We start from the raw sequence: 23,030 nt of genomic DNA on the forward strand, positions 1-23,030 counted from the left end.
AATGTTCACTTGTACTTAAAAACTACTCTTTTGAATGGCTTTTCAGAACTATTTTCATAGTAAAATAAGTTTGTATGTCTTACAGAATATGTGCTACATTACACCAAACAAGAGGCATCCTAGGTATTTATTAAAAGACAAGGAGGACTCATATATAAATCCATTATGGTAACACCATTGTAACTGTAATAAATGTTGACAACTGAATTAAGTTTAAACACTTTAATCAACTATAAGTCACTAATCATATATTATATAAAAATTCTGATTCATGCATCAGATTACATAAATTATACAATTGTCACATTATACAATGCTTACATACTTTTGAATTTGTAGCTGCAAAAATGTATACAAGTTATGAGAGCATTTACTTAAGAAGATAAGTGTTATACTCTTCAGTTATAAATAACGCTTCTATCTTTCAAATACCCACTAAATATATGCATTTCTAGATCTGCATCATTTTTTTGTACCTCAAAACACAAACCATCTGGAAGCTTCGAAGATTAACAGGCCCACATGTATCATGTATTAGACTTCAACTCCACTGTGAGAGTGCAATTTTTGATGGATAAAATAAATGGAATGAAACATCAACTCTATTTTAATGCTTGAAGAGCTTCTACACCTCTTATTAAATATATCAGAAAATGCTTCATATGCAGATTAATTAGCTAAGGTGCTACCAATTGCATATTAAATACTTCCAATGATTGCATCTGGATTATTAAAGTTCTACATCTGTGCAAATGGGGGCTTTCCATGTGTGCTGACAGACCCTTCTACATACCATCATGGCCCAGCAGCACTGTGATCCTTTCCCTTACTTCAAAGGGACCAAGTGAATGAGCATGCATCATACTTCACTTACACATACACACAAGTGACATCTACCACCTACAAGACATATGAGTACATGAACATCAAAAAAGTTTCAGCTTGATTTATAAATCCAAGGTAAATTGCTTTTTCTGAAAAGCTACAGAGGAAAATAAAAGCTCTAGTGTAACATTTACTGTAGATATATTAGACAACAGTTTTTTTGTTTTGTTTTTTTTTTTTTAGATTCTCTTTGTTAAAGAATAAGCACCCTTCCGGGGATGGTAAGCAGGGAGGCGTGGTGGTGAGGGAGTTGCTGGAGGAATAACACGAAGAAAACAAGTCTGTCACTAATGAGCTTAGTTTTACTTAGGTTTCCATTCATGAAACCCTTTTAAATACAAGGCAACGTTTTCACAGCTGGAAAATTACAACTAAATCTTGATTTACCGCCAAAAGCAATAGATGTAGTTATGTATAATCTACGGATAATACTACATTCAGGGGACAATGGCAAAACTAGGCTCAATGCAGAACATAGCAGCAAAAAGCAATACTTAAACGTTTTTCATGAATGGGTTACATGTTGTTTTATCTACAATTCTAAGATATGACCCCGGTATTCAATAAATGAAACTTGACGCGTAAGTGGTAGGAAGGTATGTTCAATATTTTTAAAGCTGAATTTTAGAATTGGTTATAAAATAATACTGCTTTAAAAATAATAGCAGAAATAGTTTAATTATGTAACAGAAGTACATTAGCTTAAGATAGGCTTGAGATAAATATCAATTCTGTGATTTTAAAAAATCCCCTTGTTGGTAGAAGTGTTTTGGGCATGCATTCTTGAAAGCATAAAAGCAAAAATAAACTCTATAATCTAGTGTATTGTGCATTATTTAATAAGCACATATATTTTATTTCCATTTCTAAGCAACTAACAAAATATATTAGAATACCTAAAGTTACGTTTTGGAAAAATAAACTAAGGTGACCTTTTTGGCCTCTTTTTCTACAACGTGAGAAATTAAAACTACTTTGCACTTCTGCCCAAACACAGGAAACACTGATATATTTACTTGGGAACTCATTTTTACTTTTTGTTTTTAGTTTATTATTTTGACTGATTATGAAAATATGCAGTAAGTTTTTACTCTTGGTAATGAGTGAAAATCCACAAACATTAGAACAGCAAATTTTCAGGCAGTGATGAATGTATTAATAGATCCAGTTTTAAATATAATACTTGTCTCAGATTTAAAGATAAAAATTTTGATTGAGTTATAACCAAATCACTCATGTATGAATAAAGCTAAGCCTCAATAGCTTTTATATAGGAAAAGAATCGCTCCTTAAAAATCAATTTCCCCATAAAAAGAAGAGCAGTACTTGAACCATACTTTTAAATAAGTTCTATTTATGTAAAACATATCCCCAATACAAAACTGACATCTTGGTTCACTCTATAAACAGCAAATTTGGCCAAAGCATATTATTATTGTATCTGCAGATACTGTCATAATACTGAAAACATAGATTTTTGCATTTTAAGAAGTGTATGAAAAGACTTAATAATACTACCAGAGAAAAACAAATGCTGAGAATTTTGTAACATTTAGTTAATTAAAAGTGGCACCATGTTTAAAAAAAAAAAAAAAAAAAAACTACCAAGACCTCAAATGGGAAAATACCATTCTATACCAGATTTTGAGGTTTATTACAGAATCTTGAGGAGAAAAAAATTGATAAAAGCTATTTTTCCTTCTCCATTTCTTAAAGCATTTAATTTTTATGAAAAAAATGTTCATAATTTCAAAATGTATGTTCTTACAGTAAAACTGAAATGTAGAAGATACAAATAACAAGGGGTTTTAGTTTACAAATATGAGCTTGGCCAAGTATTCTCTGATTCAAAATACTAAAATAAGCAAAAAAAAACCCCAAACTATTATATCGGCTTTTTATTTAACTTTCAATGGAGTCTTAACAGAGATTAGGTATTAGAAAAAAATGCAATTCATGGAAAGACTGGGGAATATGTAAGTCTCCATATGGAGATGAATTTTCATTTTAAATTCAGAAAGACACAGATACTCTCGGTGTTTTATAGTATTTCAGACTTTTAAGGCTGAAAAATAAGCAGAAGATTAGCAATATTTTTGTAACATTGCTTGTCAATTTAAATTTCAGAAAAAATTTGTACAAATCATATAAAAATAATCCATGGAAGAAATCAACATTTTGGGGGAGTGGACTTTAAAATAGAACATAATTTTGTAATAAATCAATTCTTAAAGGGTGGATGTGGAGTAATGAATAATGTCATGCTAGTAAAGGTCTGTTCTAAAAACTCACTCTTCTTTTAGTAAGTCTTATTTTGGTTCAAGACCCAAAGGCAACCATCTGCTCTATTATTTATGTAACCTGAAACCAAGCCTAATTCTTCATTCCTGGAATCTGCCCGCTGCTTTGGGTTATCAGACACACCAGGCAATCACATACTTCCCACAATTATTTTCAGATATAACTTTATAATATTTGCTTTGCTAGTGATTTAAAGGCATGCAGAATTTCAACAAAACAAGCTATATTAGCTTATCCTCTGCTTATACTTTAAACAAACTCAAATGTTAAGATAATTAATTCAAATAAATTCATGCTGTTATGAAGTTAATGAAGTCTCCTAAAATTTGTCATTCTTTAAAAAAGGACTTGAGATCATCACTTTTGGGGAAAGAGAAAAACTTTGATGCTAGAATAATATATAGCAGCTCACTTTGAAACCAAGGTCCATGTAGTCAAGAGTGATTTGAAGCAACTTCTCTATAACAAACCATGACAGTAGGAATGATGACTTGTCTTGCATCAATAGAGCACACACATTTTCAAATCAAGAAATTGGTAGCCTAACTTTAGAGGCAATCAGTTGTTTCTAAATGTTCTAAAAACACATGTATATATGAGGTATATGCCTATATTTTATACACAAGATACATGAATATATATTCATGTACATATGTGTATATAAAATATAAACTGTTTTTTTCAGTAGTGTTTATAACGAGCAGTATTCCTGAAGCTAAATATTTCTACAAACTGATTTCTGAGAAACCAGCCACAGCATCAATTCTGCTTTATGAAAAATCTATTCCTGAGGAACAACTCACGTACTTCTGAAGATATTTCTGGGCCTATGGCAGATTAGTGGGTCAGTACCAGCACCTGAGTGAGTCCTAAGGAACCCCTTATTCATTGAGAATCTGGCCCATTTTCAATTTAAACATTTAAATGATTTAGCTTGCTTCAAAGGTCACTCTTGATAGTCTCTGCTCATATTTACAGGTAAAACTACTCTTCACAATAAAGGAGAATATGTAATGAAACCTGATAGTGTAGTCTCTTTCAGTAACAAGTTTTTCCTTCCTTCCTTCTTTCTTTCTCTCTCTTTGTCCAATTATCAATACAATACAATTGGCTTTATTAACTGTTAGAGAATTTGCCAGCTTTCCTGGATGGTTCATATGGCACTCTGAGAATACTGGGCGTTTCTTCCATTACCCTTACAAGGAGGTTGTCGATGTAGTCCTCAAGTTCCCGGATGTGGGTGTCTTTCCTCCTAAGGAGTTCTTTGTGTTTCACCAGCTCCTGCAGAACCTCTTCATAGGTCAGACTACGATACCCTGCAGTGGCATCAAAGGGGTTGCTGTCCTAGAACAAGATAAAGACTGTCACTTTCGTAGATATAACATCTGGGACAAACAGTAAGAATTATCTAGAGCTTCGACTTTTTGTTTTTCAAACCCTGATGAAGTTTTTCGCTAGCCTTGCTTAGAGTGAATGTGACAGTTCACAAATTGGCTAGCCAGTCCTGAGGCAAGAACTAGGGCAGATGCACCAAAGTTTTGACTATAACTCTAAATCCTAAAACCCTTTCTAACATTGTGGGCAATTTCCTAATATCTGAGACTGGTTATATCATGTAAGATTACATTAAGAGATGAAATGTTCTATAATAAATACAACTAAAATAGATGAAAACTAAAGATTTCTAAAAGTTAACTCAGAGGAACTGTAAGAAGCAACTGAAAACTATACACTCGGACTTGTGTCCTTATGAAACTGCTTCCACTGAGCTGTGATTTAATGTTATATGTTTGGCTTCTTAGTGAAGATGGTTACAGTGAAAATCTTTTCTAATTTGCTATGAAAATGGAAGCACTCAGAATTAAATCAAAGATTATCCTTACAGGAAGCCCCACGGGAGTAACTTCTGTTTTAATTTAGAAACAGGCAGAACTTTTCCTCCCCTGAGTAACTGGTCTATTTCTTTCTCCTATAATAATATCTAATTTATCTTCTTTCCCTTTTTGACCCTGGTTATCAGGAAACTCAAGAGTTCAACCATATTAATACTATGGTTAGTATATTTGCATTCTCTCCCATTTCATCTATTTACTTAACTTTATTCTATTGACAAAAATTATTTTTAGGCAAAAGCATAAATATAACCAAAAATATTTTTTAAAAGACACTTACTAATTCACTGTTATTACAAAGCATTCTAATATTAATGTTATAACAAAAGCGAAAGAAAAATATTTCTCAGGAATTTAATCGAGGCCCTGTAACATCATCTTTTATTTATAGTGTATAGCATTAAGAATTTTCATTCTGTAAAACATAATGCCCAATTACAACTAAGCAATTTTTTATTCTTTTTAAATCATAGTTCTCTCACTAAGCCCAACAATTTAAAATGATTTTCACCACTATCTTTTAAAACATTTCCATTTGGCTTTAAGGAAACTTAACTTAAATGTTGAGGAAATTGGTTTTCTTGCTCTTAAGGAATACTATCTAATCTATTCAGAGGAGGATGGGGAATGGGGACTGGTGAATGCAGAATGACCCCCACCCCCAATAAGAATTAAACTTGTCTTTCCCTGTTTTCAGGATCTACTTTAATAGTGCTATGTATTTGGGGGTGTTCAAGAGAAAAGCCAAAGTTTAACTTTTCACTGGCCCTCCCCACTTCCCCAGCCTCTCAGCCCAAGGAACCAGGACTTTACCAGACCAGAGAAAGAGAAGCTAGAGTACAGATACCAATTTGATGCTTGGGTCACTGAAGCACACCCACTTCTCCAGGATAAGTGGAAACATTCAGGACTGAAAAACTTTTCCAATTTCATAGAATCTCTCAGGCTTTGTGGAGAAGATACAGCTTGCGCTAGGCCTTCAAGATTTTGCAGGCAGAAATGCGTAATGGGGCATTTCAAGCAGTGAGCTCTGCTTGTTCAAAGAAGGAAACAAGGCTCAAGGCACAGTGGCCAACAGGTAATCCAATAACAGGTACTCTGTAGAGCATGGCTGGAAAATACTGTACAGGACAGCGAGCAGAGAGGGGCTGAAATGGAAGGTTTGAAATAGACCACCAAGGATGCTGAATGGTAGTATAAAGAATTTTTAGACTTTTGCTATGGAAAATAGGAAGCCACTGAAGGTTTCTAAACAGAGAAAGGATATGATTAAAGCTATGTTCCAGGAAAAGTAAAATGGCAACAGTGGAATCATTTGGAGGGGCTAAGATTAGGTATACGGCTATTGAAATATGAAAGACCAGAGTTAGTAAGAATGAATAGAGAGGATATTAAAGGGAAGTGAGTTTAAATTCTATAAAATATGTCTAAAACAACTTAGTTTATTTTAGCATTAGAAACTGGAAACAGATGTAAGTTTCAGTTATATTTCCCTCATCCTTAAAAACATTTCAAATATTGTTCTAAAACCATTGAAGGACAATTCTAGAGACAAGAGTTGTTTTACTTCTCTCTCCTCTCTCAGATCAATTAATCTTTTATAAGTCTACACACACACACACACGCATACACACACACACTCTCTCACGCACGTAGTTACTAGTTTAATTGGTCATGATATATAGTTTAGAGATACATAAATATTAATTACATTCTTATAAAAGATTATGTTAAGCCGTTTTCTACAGTAAAGAGAAGACATAGTGTAGATTTCGGTATACTTTTGAAATTTCTTAAAAATAAGCTAAAGTTTCTTACTTCAACTCAAGTAATTCTGCATAAATTTAAGAGAGAAAGCAACCTGGGTCTCATTTTCCTTATCTGATAGATGAGATGTTCTCCATGGTCCCTTTCAACTCTAAAATTGTCTGGTATACCAAGTGATTTTTCTAAACCACACTTTAAAAACTAATAAAGTCTAATTAATGTGATTTCACTTTTCTAATAAAACATTTACTGAGAAATTCATGTTCTTGTGAGAATTGAAGGGATTAATGAAAGGAAGCTAAATGGGATTCATTACTGATTAGTTGACTGCTTTATGCTTTTTCTTTATTTAACATAATAAAAGCATCTATTCAAGTCTCTCTAATCTTAATAAAATTACACATATATAAACTGATTTCTCCAAACTAATTAAGCAATGAAAAAGTTAAAAAAAAGTGCACTGTTATATTTACCACTATTACCAGTTAATGTAGTTAAAAATTTTTTGTAACATTTCTCTAAAGACACTGAAGATGAAAGACGTTTCAAAAATTTGTGTTTTGATATAAATTAATGCCATGATATAAATTAATAATCTTTCAAAATAATCAATTATTATTTCAGACTACTGGTCATACTTTATAGCCACACTCTAGAATATACAGATATGTTATTTGGATTATTTTTTTTTTCTTTACAACAATCTAACACTAACGTGTAGACAGATTTCCTGGAAATACATTTCTGTCCTTTTCAATAAATTTTCCGTTTGTCCTTTTATGTGAAAATTTTACCCCAAATTTTAGCATCAAGTTTCTAGGCAGGAAAACATCTTAGAAACATATGTACTATGAACTATATTCTGGAAAAGAATATAAAATAATTAAAAACAGTTTCATGCTGAGTTCCAGATTTTATCCGATATTTGAAAACAATGTAAACCTTCTAATTTTAGGCATGAGATTCTTAAATTGACTGATATACTCCACATATATATATATTTCTGTTTGTTGGTATAACTCCAAATAAAATAATGATTAAGTAATATAAACAATAGAAAATTAAAACATATGCTCGTTACAAAAATTATTTTTTTAAAGAGGAAAACTCTCAGGTAAATATAAAAATTATTTTTTCAAAAGATTATTATTCTTGCAAAAACTTGCAAAATTCAAAACTCTCTAAACTGGCAAAGACCAAATGCAACTTACAATGGTTACTCCAAAGTGCTCAACATTTTTTCTTACAGTACTCCATACAGACAGCACGTATGTTTTTAAGATGTTTTCTTATTTTGAAATTTAATGTAAATTTTTCTTCTCTCTTTCCCTTTTACAACCAACCCTTTCTCATTTCTACCCCACCTCTGTTAAAAATGTCCATATGAAGACGTAGAAGATGTGGACTGGTAAGAGAATATTAGAATTACTACATGAAGTTTTCTAACCCAGAATTTTAAATAATACAGTTTTGCATAAGATTTTGAGAACTGCTAGTCATCTATTTTTGCTTTACACAGTCTAGCCTTTTAAACTAGGAAATGTATATTTTTTACAATATTTAAATTTAAACAAAAGCAAATTATCAGGACTCAAAATAACTGAAGATTTAAAGAAAGGTTGTCCTGGTAACCAAATATTGGTGGGGTACTAACTGACATCCAAGGCAACTGGAGGAGAGAGAGAAAAAAAAATGAAGGCTTGGCATTCTCTGATCATCTCATTATTGTTCTAATGAGGAACTTTGCTCTGGGAATATCATCTCAGCTACTTTCACATCTTTTGTCCTACTCCCTTCATCTCCCTTTCAGTTCTTAATTAGGCCTTAAAGAGCTCACACTGCCCTTTCAACTGGCTACTGCTCCTGTTTAAACACTGTGCTTTCACAGACAGGTGTTGGCACTAGCATATAAGACATACAAACTTAATTACAAAATACTATGTCCAGAGGGAGAAAAAATAACTTGGTGGATGGCTATTATTGGAGAACTTAATGTAAATTACTTCAAACATCTTATAATCTTCAACATAAAAATTTTTGAATGCTTTTCTTCATCCATGATCAGTACGAAGATGCGCTTCCTCCTCTTAATTGTATCTTGCAGTAAATTAACAACACCTAGTAATCCTTTAACTGTCATTTAGAATAGTTAGTATTCCAGAGAAAAATAATCACACATCAAGGATTCTTTTATCACCTTTAAATCCTTTAACTAAAACAATTTTCACATTTTATTTCTTTAAAGAATTCTAAGGATGCTTTTACAGCAATAAATTACAAGATTTGGAAAAGTACATTTACAAGCAATCGAAATTGTAATTAAGGTTACTTAATAAACAATAGCTACACATTAAATCGACTTTTTTGATGTTGCATTTTGAGATTAAGTAACCGCCTGATAGAATTCATTTTACTATCTGATCAAAGGCTGACTTCATATTTTCTCACATTTCTCGCCAGACTGCCATATTATAAAGACTTGAGAATTTATAAAACATCAAAACTTACGAATCATTTAAATAAAACAGCAAAAACACAGTACAAAGTCCTGTGCTTCTGTAACAGTTTCCACAATTTTAAAGATAAACAACTGCGTTTAGAATGGTTTAGAAAATAAACCCTAAACCCACCTTAGCTTCTTCTAGCCATGTCACATCCTAAAAAATAGCGATATGTGATATGGGATTGCCTAAAAAAATTCTTACTATACATCTGGATCACACACATCAAGGACAGATGGTTGAAACAGCAACCACCAGTGTCTTGGAATAAAGCCTCTATTTCTGTTATTCAGTGAGAATTTAGTTTTCTACCAAGAACACTTGCCCATATTTTGGCAAAGTAATTTATTCTCTACGTTTAATACAGTTAGAATTGATTGCAGATACAATGGAACTCTGAACAGAGATTAAATATTGGACTTCAAATACTACAATAAAGTTCAGATTATCTGAATAATCCTTGCAAAATACGTGAGTTGATTTAAGTGGTCGCTACCAATCCTGTTAACATATTTGGTTTTGTTCTGACGAGAAAGATAAGTGTCCTAAAGTATTTGTTCTTTCAAATACTTTCCTGGTTATCTGGCTCTCCTGCCGGGATGCTTTTCCATTGTTGAATGTTAACAAGCAGCTTTATTCTTTCTTCAATCCTTGTCCCAATAACAACAAAAAATAGTCTTTTCTATGTGCTCTTATTTTATAACCACAAATTTGACCCTGACATACAGCTTGCATATTAATTTCAAAAGTCTGTAAATAAAATATGTATATTCTAAATTGGCTTCAGTTATAACCAATTTTGCTTGAACTTTCATAGATCATACGAGTCACACCCTATTGTATATTAAAGGCAAAGATTGTATTTTACTTTCTTTCTCCTAAAATTACTACGCTAAGCTACAATTCTTAGGTAAGTGAGGCAGAAGGCAAGAAGACAACGGCATTTTTAGAAATGTGTGGCAGAGAAAAAGACCGGCTTATTCTTTGACAACCCTCTAACCCCTTCAGCAACTTACCGGGATTTTCCTGAGGTCTTCATTGCTTGTTGGACTCATATGAAAACTAATAAAACACAAACAAATGTAAAAGTGTCATAACTCATGTGGGAGGAAACATAAAAATAGAAAAATTTTAACCAACATTGTAATACAAATTTCTAAAGCCCTACATTATTCAGATGAGTGAAATTTAATCCAAGAAGTAGAAAAAAATCCAGTATTTCCCCAACATTCTTAAAGCATCATTACAATTTCAAACTTCGAAGGAAAACTTTTTAGTTATCAGAACTGAAGAATGAAATAGGAAGTTTCTAAACAGCTTTAAACATAGCACTTTTATCCAGCAAGACATTTTGTAAAACTAATTTGTGTGAGAGATTTCCCATTATATTTACACACAGTCACTCACCTTAGGCCCTCTGATATAAAACTAGTGAGAATTAAGTAAATTTAGGTTGGAAAGATTATAGAATAAAAGAGTTAAAGCAATCTGTTTAAAAATGCCATAAGTGTTAGAAAACTCAGCTTTCAAACATTACCCTATCAATAAGAATAAATTCAGAATTGTGGGAAACATTTCTCTCGTTAATGTGATTTCTAAGTAGCTAGTCTTGAAAATTTAAATACTGAAACGAATCAAAACAACACAGATTTCTTCCATGCAGAGAAGAAAACATCACAGCTGAATGCTATAACTATTTTCTTCTTTGAAACATGTCTATTAGATGGGACTGCAACCAAAAGACGCTAAACTTCAAAGCCATCCGATGAGTAAATATTTCATCGGTGCTATTCAAGTTTAATTTTTACCCAGCACTTAAAGGCATTAGCCTTTAAAACCTTCACAAAGCATTAGTGTCCTAGGAACCTTTTTATTCCACACACAGAACAACAACTGTAAAATATGTATGTTTTCATTATCTGTCCCTTGCCAGTAAAATAACTGGCTTACTTTTAAAACTTTTGATTGTGTGACAAAAAGTCTGGACACTGGATATAATGTTGGTAAAGTATCTGTAATTACGTGTACAAATCCTACGCTCTAAGATGTACGGGGCACACATGTACAACCCCCTCCAGAGAGTTTCCCGTGTAACCAAGATTTCACTGGCTATGACTAAGATTTGAAGTACTAGCTTCCAGAAGTGATTGCTTGCCTTTTCTAACTAGAACTCCTGAGGATAAATTTAGTATTTCAGCAGAGCTGGGTTGCATGTAGAAAGAGTGAAACATGTTTTAAAAACCTACCAAGCACCAGTTAAAGGCCTGTGTGGCTGGCACATTTTTTTAACATCTTTATGGTATTCTGCATGGTCCTGTACTCAAGTCACTATACCAGCAAAGCATCAAGAGCCCACAAAGGAGTGGCTTAAAAGACAAAAACTAAATCCAAAAAGCATTCTCACATAGTCCACCTTAGCCTAGAGTGCCGTGGTAGCAGCTGCTAACACATGTGGTTTCCATCCTCTCTGATTTTCAATCCAAGGTAGCCAACAGGGGGTCCAGTGGGATTAATCTCTCCTACACCATTATCTCACAGCATGTTTTCTAATAGGTCAAGAAACACATTCTGCTACATCTCCCATCTGACTGGGATATTCTAAAAAACAAAATGATTTACACTCAGGCCCGACAGCATACAAGGTGCTTGCAAGCTGAGAAGTGGCTGGACCCAGGTGGTGTGAATTCAAATCCTGTTTCTGCCCTGTGACCTTGAGCAAGTTACCTAACTTTGATTGTGTCTTGGTTCCCTCATCTGTAAAATGGAGATGGCAACAGTATCTACCACATAAGACTCCTGTGAAGATTCAATAAGTTAACTACATGGAAAACACTTAGCACTGTGGCTACCAGATAGAACATTATTTTATTTCATAAATAAAATAATGAAATAATTATTTCATAAACTTTTACATAGCACTTAATGTGTGCCAGAAGCTGTTCTAAGCACTTTACCAAAATTAACTCATTTAATCTTCATGATCCTTACGGTAGTCTTACGGTCCAGTATCTTCCACATCTTCATTTTAAAGGTAAGGAAACAAGTCACAGAGAGGTTAGGTAACTTGCGTGTGGTCATTCTGTTAGTAGCTGCTGGAGCTGTCTGGCTCTAGACTGCGTCCTCCTGTGATACACAGCCCTAGCCCCATTCCCTGTATACAGATTTACTTAGTGAGCACTGGCTGCACTGCAGAACATATAGGCCACATAGATGAATCAGAGAATAACAATGTTGCATTTCAAGAAGGCACACGGTAGAGATGTACTTGTGGGAGGTGGGGGAGAGCACTCTGGATAATTAAATTTTTAGACCTCACAGAGAAATGAAATGTTCTATCACAGCAATTAGTCAAGGAATGCCTAATTCATGGAAAAAGCAGGATTTAAAATGACATCAAGGATATGTTTGGCAGGCTAGACCAGGAGGGCTCTGCAAACATATGGCGTGGCCTGGGGCTGTCAGACAGTAGTGTCGCTGCAGGACACGGAGGAGACTGGCAGCGAGGCAGCAGGGAGCAGGGTCGGCAGGAGCCCATAAAGGTTCTGATGACGCATTCCTCAGGCCCAATCTGTAGAGCAGGAGGTAAGCTTTGGACAATGTTAATCTTTTCTTGTAAATATTTAAACATTTTATATTTGGTGGCATAATCCATCCCATTGTATCCTTGAGATTGAACAGTATTATGACTATATAAATTTCAGTATATGTCTCAGGAAGAAATCACTGAACTAAGAAACAGAAATATCGGTATTATATTTATTGCAATAAGGGTTTTCAAGGAACAACATTTAGGACAAAGATTTTATCAAAATCACAAAACTAACAATATGTAGTAGCCAACGACAGCTTATAAAACTAAAATGCAACTCAATGGCTGCTCAAAAATGCCTGAGAATTCCTAAGAATGCTGAAAATGTCGCAACTCTAAGGGGAAGGGTTTGCAGTGCGGCAAGCCCGGCTACTTCCCATTCTACCTGAGTGATCTGAGCCACTCTCTCCCGCTCCCCACAGTGCAGATCTGAGTGAGAGGCTCTTGTACTGGGTATTGTCTGAAGTCTAAAAGCAGAACCCCTCCCTTGTGGTCTGCTTTATATTCACACACTGACGTGTCAAACACTTGACGAACTCAGTCATTCATGGCTGCCTTTTTTGATCTGTCCTTAAGGGGGAAAAAAGAGTTAACTGAACTGGATTGAATTAGCTTGGTGAAAAATAAAATGTCTCTATTTATTGAAGTGTGGCACCAATTTGTGATATCTTTCTCTTTGGACTGCCGTCCTCATGTCAGACAAGATATCGAATAATCCGGTCTGACTGCTCAGCCAAGCTGCTGACAGGTTAAGGAAAACGGTGTTTTTAATCAGGTGCAAAATAAACCTAGATACACTCACATGTAAAAAGGAGTCTATGTAAAATGAAACTACAGAATTTAAACATTTTAAATTAGTATTTTAAAAGTTATTTTAAATAAAATGACTTACCTTAACATTCTGAAGTTTTTACGCAAAAGCATCAATAGTTTTACTTTGTGATATTTCCAAATATTAAAGAATTTTCCCCAGTAAACTCTAATTCTAAAATTTGAAATGTTTTCAAATATTTCCAGGAATCACTAGTATCTCTTCTACAATATCACTTGTTAATTTACCTCAAAGTTAAAATAAATAATAAGTAAAGAGATAAGAAGTAAATCAGTGAGGTCCTAAAACTGTCCTTTAATTTGTGCTATGGACTAATCTTCCATATATCGGCCAGAAAATAACTCAATCATTAGAGCAAAAAAACTGATCACCACAGTAATCACTATGGCATTTGGCAGTGATCAAAGTGGGTTTTTTTGTTGTTTTTTTTTTGTTTGTTTCTCTGTCTTAAACATATATATTCTTTTGGAACAAGAATACCTAAGGAGGAGAAACTATTCAGAGTAAAAAGCATACAGTGCTTGCAAAGATTTAAAAAAAAAAAAAAACCCTACATAAGAACAAAGATCTATTAAAACTGGTTAACAGTGCTTTTATAAGACAATGCAAACCATAAATTCCTGGTTCTAGGATTTTAAATCTTTCAATGAGAAGTCACATAACAACAAGCTCTTTGGAGGGCATTTAAAAATAAGTATTTTTAAGTATTTAGAGTATTATTACACCTTCCATAATATCTCTTTCCAAACCCCATTACTGCTGGAATTATAAAGCAAAGTTCATTTTGGCCTACACCTTGACTCATTTTGTATTTAAGAAGTGAATTCAAATTAAATGTGAAATCCAGGAGGTGTGCCATCTGGCTGGGAGGAGGGAAGATGAGGAAGAGGGAAGGGGCAGGACAGGAGTAACTTTCTCAAACACCAGTCAACTCCTTAATGTGTATGGAAAATAAGTATAACTTCAAACTATCACAGAAGAACTGACATTAACTATTTTCAAAGGAGTGTGTCCTATTGATCTTAACCAAGTGGGCTTTAGAGACTTGGGGATTCATGGCTGGGCACGGTGGCTCATGCCTGTAATCCCAGCACTTTGGGAGGCAGAGATGGGCGGATCACGAGGTCAGGAGATCGAGACCATCCTGGCTAACACGGTGAAACCCCGTCTCTACTAAAAATACAAAAAAAAATTAGCCGGGCATGGTGGTGGGCGCCTGTAGTCCCAGCTACTCGGGAGGCTGAGGCAAGAGAATGGCATGAATCCGGGAGGCAGAGCTTGCAGTGAGCTGAGATCGCGCCACTGCACTCCAACCTGGGGGAAGAAGCGAGACTCTGCCTCAAAAAAAAAAAAAAAAAAAAAGAGACTTGGGGCTTCACTTTCACGACAAAGGTATATACTGAGAACCGTGACATAATATAATGTAACAAAAATCTTCAGTGAGTCTAAAAGGAGGAAAAGAGAAACACGCCGTGTATTTCATCGATAATGAAGCAAAGAATAACATCCTAAAAGCAACTGTATTTGTTGGACTTTAACCATGGTAACTTTCTGAGCACTTTACATGTTAACTCACTTAATCCTTGTAACAATCCTATGACCTGAGTGCTCTATTTATCTTCATTTACAGATGAGGAAATGGGCACAGAGATGGTAAGGCGCTTATCCAAAGTAACACAGTTAGTAAGTGGCCCAGTTAGGATGAAAGAAAGGCAGCCCCACTCCACAGTCCAAACTCTTTAGTCATAAACTCTACTTCTTCCACAGAGCTGCTCTAAACTGTCAGTTCTACTGTGAGCTCACTGTTGGCTGGTTTCAATGAGTCCAGGGCAATTTCATGAGGCTTCTTCCAATTAGAAATGATTCAGATAAGTCTTAGATTTAGTCTAAAAGAGATAGAATAATGGCTGAAATGCAACAGGTTTGGAAATAACTGTGCTCTTGACTTTGTTTGCCCCTCCTGCTCCACTCTGACCCTCCCTGCACCCCAGCACACTGACCTCTGGAGAGTGTATCACCTGGGCTTGCCCACTGGCTTATTATGTTCTGCCACTGGGAGGCACCTCCAAGAGGTTGGAGCACTGAAAGCATAGGAGGCAGGGTATTTACTCCCCTTCCCCCAGCCCCATCCCACCACCACTCCCCTCCCTCCCTGCTGGGCTGCAGTAGCATCTCCACCTACAGCCACAGCTGCAGCTAAGCATGCAATGCTGGTCTCTGGTGCTGTACTATTCCTTCTTGATGTCCTTAACCCTGCAGACACCTCTCCACTAAACTTCCCTCAATTATTCGTTTTGAGTGTGTCATTTGTTTCCTATTAGGTTCTTAAATGATACATGAATATAAAATAAATGCCATATACCATTCACTTAATAATGTAAAATAATTAAGGACAAAGGTTTGTTCTATTTCTCTATTAGAAAGAAAGAAAGAACCAAAGAAAAATAATTACTCATATGAATTACCTATACTTCCCTTTGCCCTTCAATTTCTGGCTTATGCTCCATAACTACTTATTTTAACTTTTTTTTTTTCAAAATATGCATAGCCTCTTCTTACTTTGTAAATGATAATTCACTGCTAACCTCCCCCCACCCACCCTGCCTACACATACACACACACACAAACTCCTGGCCTTCATTTAACAATATGTTTTTCCAATTCACAGAGCTAGAGTACTTGTGTTCAAAATTATTTTCCATTTAGGATTGCATTTTTAAAGATTCATTGCTCCTGCAGTATGTAAAATGGTATAATTACTCAAGTGACTTGGATTTGAATAATACCACCTTATATTTACATTTTGCCTTACAATTTATAATAATGCATTTTCACAAACTGAATTTCTCTGAACATGTTTCCAAAGGAACAGTAATCAATAAAATCTTATACCATAAAATCTCATACAATCAGAATCCCATCTGATCAATCTCACCTCTGACACCCCTCTCTCCTAGAGACCTGCTGGTGCACTCCCACTATCATCCCAGTTGTCTCCTAATCCACCTGTATTTACTCATCTCTCTCACCGGGACTTGTCGACAGTCCATTCTCTCTTGGACATTCTACCATTTTTATTTTGCCAATCTCTAAACCCTACCAAGTAGCCCTTGCTGACTTTGTTACCTTGACTCATTCATATTCTTTAATCTGAAACACAACTCCCACCATCAATACTCATTGCTTCTTTGACGAAGGCCACCAAAAAACTATTTTCACTAAAATCACTTCACTCTTTAACCTCTCAGCTCCATGTGATACCAAATGGCTGCTCCTTCTTTTTGAAACTCACTCTTCTTGCTATCTGGTAGCCTAAATTTTGTCCTATATTTCCAATCACTCCTTTTCCTTGTTATCTTCCTCTTCACCCTTAGGTGGGAAACACTGGATATTTCTTAAGGTTGTTTTCAGGCCTTTTCTGCTCTACCCTGGAGATTTCATATTCTCTCACCACCAACTACCATCCCTATATGGATGGAGGAGTAGTAAATCTTTTCAACCACCAATCCTTTATCCTTTATAATATCATGCTTACAAATGTCTGATCAAAATCTTAGATCGAATATCCTACCTGTCCCTGAAAGACCAATCATGTCTTTTAGAACAGTTCTGTCTGGTTTTCTTCCTACTCATACCACCAATCTCCTGCACACTGAAGGTGAAGCCTCAGAGACACCCTTCACTCCAGTCTTCAGCTTACATGCCTCACAAATAAACTGCCATGTTCTCACCATTCAGCCTCTGCCACAGAACTCTCATCGTTTACTCCCTGCTCATTTTTACTGCTACCTTTCTGACCATAAGACCAAACTGCCTTCTGTTGACCCTATTGCAACAGCCTCTTCACAGTCTCTACCCATCCCTCCTTGTCCAATCCAGCCTATGCATACTGAATATGGCGTTCTCAAGCTCAAGTCTAACCTCATTATTCATCTGTCAAAAAACTTTTGACCTCCAACCTCCTCCTGAATAATGACTAAATTTCTTAGACTGGCTTTCAAAGTCCACTGGATTTTATCCAATTTACCTTTCCAGACTTATTGCCCATCCCCTAAAGCCGAGGAACAATCTACTTCACTGCTCTAAATTTCATATTTAAGAAACAGAAATGCTACCATCTATTTCATAGAATTAAGAGGGTTAAAAGAAATGAGTATGAAAATGGTTTGTTTGACAAAGTGCTTTTCAAATATATGGTATGAAAGTTTGCTTCTGTGTATCTATCTTACCCCTGGATCCCCTCCCTTTCTACTGCAAGCCACTTAAAGGAAGGAACCATATCTCATTCCTCTTTTCATTCCCAGCATCTGACACAGTGCCAGCATGAAAGATTCCTAACAAAAGTATGCTGAATACATTAATAACCAGTACTTAATAAAAATGTGTAAAAACTGGGGTGAGTTGACTGAGTACATCTATGTTAGGGCAATATAAGTTCCACCAACAAGATACCAAGTCCCCAAAGAGTGGAAGAAATAATTTTCCTGAATAAGAAAGATTATTTATATCTATACCTGATGATACATTAGTGGAGTGTTTTTCAGTTCTTTTTAAGATAGGAAGAATTATTCTCATATTTAAGTCAATAGGAATTAAAGCACATTTTCAAACTGGTGGACTGCCAAAAGAATCAATTCAATTAGCCAGTTTATCCAGTATACCAACTAGGTCTACCAGGATAGGTATTTGACACAATACAGATTAATTAGAGATTTTTCTGGTAAATCCTGAAAACATTTATTCCACAGAGGTTACATGTTGAAGTTTTTTTTTTTAAATGTTCTTTAATAATGCTCTTTCCAAAGCTCTAAAAAACTGAAGTGCCCAAAGAGATTCCACTAGAGAGATTTCATGGGAATCTTTAGCACATTCCAATTACGATTATTATACATGCAAATAAGCCTTAAGAGGCAAGACGAAACTCAATATTTTTTCTTTCTTTTTAGAAAAAAGCAAAAAACTCAGTACCAAATCAAATTAATGATATTATAGATGAAAAGGCTACATTCTGTCTCCCGGGACTGGGCATGTACACCAAAACCTGGATGACAAAACAGAGCCTAATACATAAATGTCTATGGGGATTAACAGTAATTTACTTATTAATATTCTCATGGGGTATCTTTTATGAGCTCTCAGAGGCAAGACAATTAAAAATTGTGGTCAGTGACACCAAAGATCATGGACAGCAAATTCAGACCTAGCTGCTTTTCCATAATGAATAATAATGAATATGTTGTTGGTGAAAGTCCTAGAACTTGAGGATTTAAAGACATCAATGAAATTAAGGCTTGGTTTGACTATTATAATAGTCAATCAAGTCTAACTTACACATTTCTCCTGGTAAAGAACAGAAATAGTGGCTCATGCCTGTAATTTCAGCACTCTGGGAGGAGGCAGGCGGATCACTTGAGGTCAGGAGTTCAAGACCAGCCTGGCCAACATGGTGAAACCCTGTCTCTACTAAAAAATACAAAACTTAGCCGGATGTGGTGGCATGTGCCTATAATCCCAGCTACTCGGGAGGCTGAGGCAGGAGGATTGCCTGAACCTGGGAGACGGAGGCTGCAGTGAGCTGAGATCACGCCACTGCACTCCAGCCTGGGTAACAGAGTAAGACTCTGTCTTAAAAAAAAAAAAAAAAAAAAAGAATAGAATAGAATAGAAATAATTATTTCAAAGACAGTCAAACAACCCACAAATTTCAACATAAAGCCTATGGATTCCAGAAGTTCTCCATTCCTTTAAAACTAAGCTTCTCACCCTTTTTTTTCTCTTTAATATCCCTAATACATAAGAATAAATCCAACAACAAGTGTACAATTTGACATCTCAAGTTAAAAACGCAGATGAATTTTTGCATTTTACTAATATAATCATGTGTCTCTTGATATAAAATGAATATTTTTTTCTCCCTATATCTTTAGGAAACTTGTCACTTTGGGAAGCTGTGTTGTGTTTGGCCTGTTACCCTGAGAAGACCCTTGCCCGCCACCTGCTATGTATCCATTAGTCATCACCATCGTGTGTGTGTGTGTGTAATCAAGTCCTGTTCATTTTAGCAGCAAAACAGTGGGCAGGAGTGATGACAGCAAGGCACCCGCAGGGCCAAACCCAGCACAGGCTCCGCATGTCTACGTGATCAAGACAGACCCAGTGGTCTTGATCAAGCTTTTCCTGCAAGGAGAGAGTGTAAGGATAATCTGGAGAGGTGTGACTCTTCCATGAGGGTGCAAGTAAGGCATCCCTGGTCCCTGTGAACCAGGTGAAAAAAGACAGAAGGCCCACAACACCCTGGCCAAAAGCATCCCAAGCTGGCTCTGTGTGGGCCTACGACAAAGCTATGTTTTGGAGAAGTCACGGTGTCCTCTGGTTACCAGGAAGTCCTCAGGTGTTTAAGAACAGCCTGCAATGAAGCCCCTGGCCAGCAAGCACCCACTTTCCTAGCCCCAGACATCTCTGCAGAGCCTTCAAGGAGGGACATCAAGGCAGCCAGACTTCCAGGGGCCCACCAGTTGGCCACAGGCTCCTACACTTGCTTCTTAGAAGCAACTGCTGGCATGACTGGGGGATTTTCACCACTCTGCAACCCAAGCTGAGAAGCCCAGCCTTAAAACATTCTTGGCAGTCAAGAGTTTGTTTCAGTGGGGCTATTAAATTATAAAATTTTTGCCAGAAAAGAATATATTGTTTTGTGTAAAATACAATTTCCAGGGCCATCCCCCAACAGATGAATACAATGATCTTATTAGAAATTGTACATTATCCTATCCAACTTTCAGTCAGCTTTTAAAAATGTTTCTGCATGAAGAAAAAAATAAACTATTCAAAGAACAGCTAAAACAGGTACCCACTGATTTAAAGAGTGTACCTCTAATACACATTAATATCTGCAAATTTTTTATGCCACAATAATTTCACTATTGTCCTGCTTCTATAAGTTACATCATTAAAATGTTTCACTACAAGAAGTTTTTGTTTGGAATCTAAAATCACACTTAGAAATGCAGTTTTTCTGAGTTCATGTGCACCTCTTCCGATTCCGGCATTATTACGTATGTAACAGCGATGGCACTGTTCTCTGAGTTTTCCTAAAATAGTATTTTCATTACATCAGTCATATATGGAAAACTCTTCATACATTCTATAGAATTAGATGCAAATTCTTCATTCTGGTATGCTAAATTCATACTAATAAGGTCACATCTTTACTACTTCCAACCCTTAACAGTTTTAGGCAGGTTAGGTCCCTGAGAACCACTTCACACATTCATTTTTACCTCTCTACCTTTTCTCATTTATCTTCACCTCTCTGTCTTCACAGATCCATCCTTCGAGACTTTTAGTTCTACCTTTTCTGTAATGCCTAGACTGCCTAACCTTACCCATCTAATCTATAATTTTTATCTCCATCAGCACTTACCAACTGCACCACCCAGGACAGTTATTTACAACTAGGACAATTAATTACACATTCTATATCTACTGCTTATACTTTTAAAGACAGAGACTTTGCTTTGTGCATCCTTTGTATCAGAGTATCAACACAACCCTCACAGAGAAAGAACAGCAATAATACATCTAACAAAGGAAAAGCAAAAATTTCCATCCCTTATCAAATTCAAAAATAAACATCTGAATCTTAGAATGTCACCCTAATATACACTGTCCGGTAGTCTAAAGATGGGAGGCACAAAGAGTTGCCATGATAAGATCTTATCCATCTCTGTAAGTACAAGAGATATTATTCCATAAAATGACATGACGACAGTCTAACAATATTTAACATTCAAATTTTGGTTATATATTTTTTTCTGTTAAGTGAAGAATATTTATTTTTTAAAACCAGGATGACAAAATATTAAAAATACAATGAATATTATTTCTGATATATTAAAGAACCTTGAATTCAGAGACTACTAGAGTAGAATCTTACACTCTTGATGAAAAACAAAGAGGGCACCTGCTCTGACATAGAAATAAAAGAGCCAACCTCCGAATCTTGGTTGGAAGAGAGACACTAGTGCCTGTGTGAATTTCCTAAGGCAAGTGCCCTTTTCCCAAAGGGGACTGAAATGTTCTGAGGAGTTTTCAATAAGCAGCCTTTATCTTTCTTACTATCATAGTCTGAACTGCCTTCTTTAACAATCTAATTTGAGCTCAGCCACCTGAGTTTATGAAATTGTCACCATCCCTTAATGGAAAGCCACAGCTTAGATATCTACCCTGCAATATCCTTATTAGTACTATGAAAGAATTTCTGAACATAAGACTTTGTATCAATATTTACCATAATAGCTTTGCCTTATAAATTTTCTTAATTTATACAATTAATACTTAATTAATTGTATTAATACAGAGAATACTTTTATTTAATTTCAATGTGGTTTTAGTTTTATCTCATCAAAGATTATTGCTGAATATACGTCTTGAAAGATACCAGAAAAACTATCAAGTTTATTACTTCCTGCCAAATGTATGTCCTTTATCAGTTGGTGAAAACCAGAGGCTTCTAAATTCTACTTTTATTTAAGTTTTTTTTTAAGTTGAGAAGATATTATTACTTGGAAAAAAATTCCACCTAATTTATTTAAAGCGACTGTTAAGTATTCTCTAGATGCTGTATATTAAGATCCTAGCAAGGGCTATCGTTTCTGGATGCACCGTGCGTAAAACACTACCCTCAGCACTTTTTGTACAAGACATTATTTAATCTGTCCTACACCAAGGTTATTATCTCCATTTTGCAGTTGGAAAAACGAGGTGTAGAAAGGTTAAGTAAGGCCACACGGCTAACAGAGACTCAAACGCAGACCTGACTCCTAAATCTGAACTCTTAATACTTATCCTATACTCCCTTCAGAATATCCTATTATTAGTATTTCAATGTTTTCATGTTATACCGTAAAACCTTTCACTGAAAGAAGTGAATCAGATGTACTTTCTGAGTCAAATATTAAATTATGTTCAGTATGATTTTCATTTTTAATTATTTGCAGCATTTAATTTCTTTGAAGATAAAAAGTCTCTATGAAACAAATGCACTGTATACTTCTAGTAAACAAAATATGTGACTAACTGGAACACCCCCATTCCCATACCAGGCTCTGTAACAAAGAGTTCATTATACTTCACACAGTGCTGCTGCTGCAGCGCACCCACTAATTGGCTCCTTGGTAGCCTAAAGCAGCAAACATACTTCCTCAGGAACCTACCAGTCAGGGAATGACATAGAATATAGCTCCATGACTCCAACTAGAAAA

General features: G+C 35.4%; 1 protein-coding gene across 5 annotated transcripts in view; it reads right to left on the bottom strand.

Moving 5' to 3' along the window:
• Nucleotides 1-207: 207 nt before the first annotated feature.
• Nucleotides 208-23,030, bottom strand: part of RAB11FIP2 (RAB11 family interacting protein 2) — a 42,059-nt gene continuing 19,236 nt past the window's right edge. For 2 of the 5 annotated variants that reach the window (XM_003777640.5, XM_002821184.6), the window contains 2 exons: nt 10,363-10,408; nt 208-4,530 (listed from right to left, as the gene is read on the bottom strand). In XM_003777640.5, the coding sequence (XP_003777688.1) occupies nt 4,303-4,530; nt 10,363-10,408 (274 nt within the window). In that variant the 3' untranslated portion in view covers nt 208-4,302. Of the gene's footprint in view, nt 4,531-10,362; nt 10,409-22,982; nt 23,023-23,030 lie in introns of those variants that run through there. The other 3 variants (XM_024253888.3, XM_054522947.2, XR_008510651.2) reach the window with 3 other exon arrangements.

The sequence above is a fragment of the Pongo abelii genome, chromosome 8, assembly GCF_028885655.2.
Source record: "Pongo abelii isolate AG06213 chromosome 8, NHGRI_mPonAbe1-v2.0_pri, whole genome shotgun sequence".
Taxonomy (NCBI): Eukaryota; Metazoa; Chordata; class Mammalia; order Primates; family Hominidae; genus Pongo; species Pongo abelii.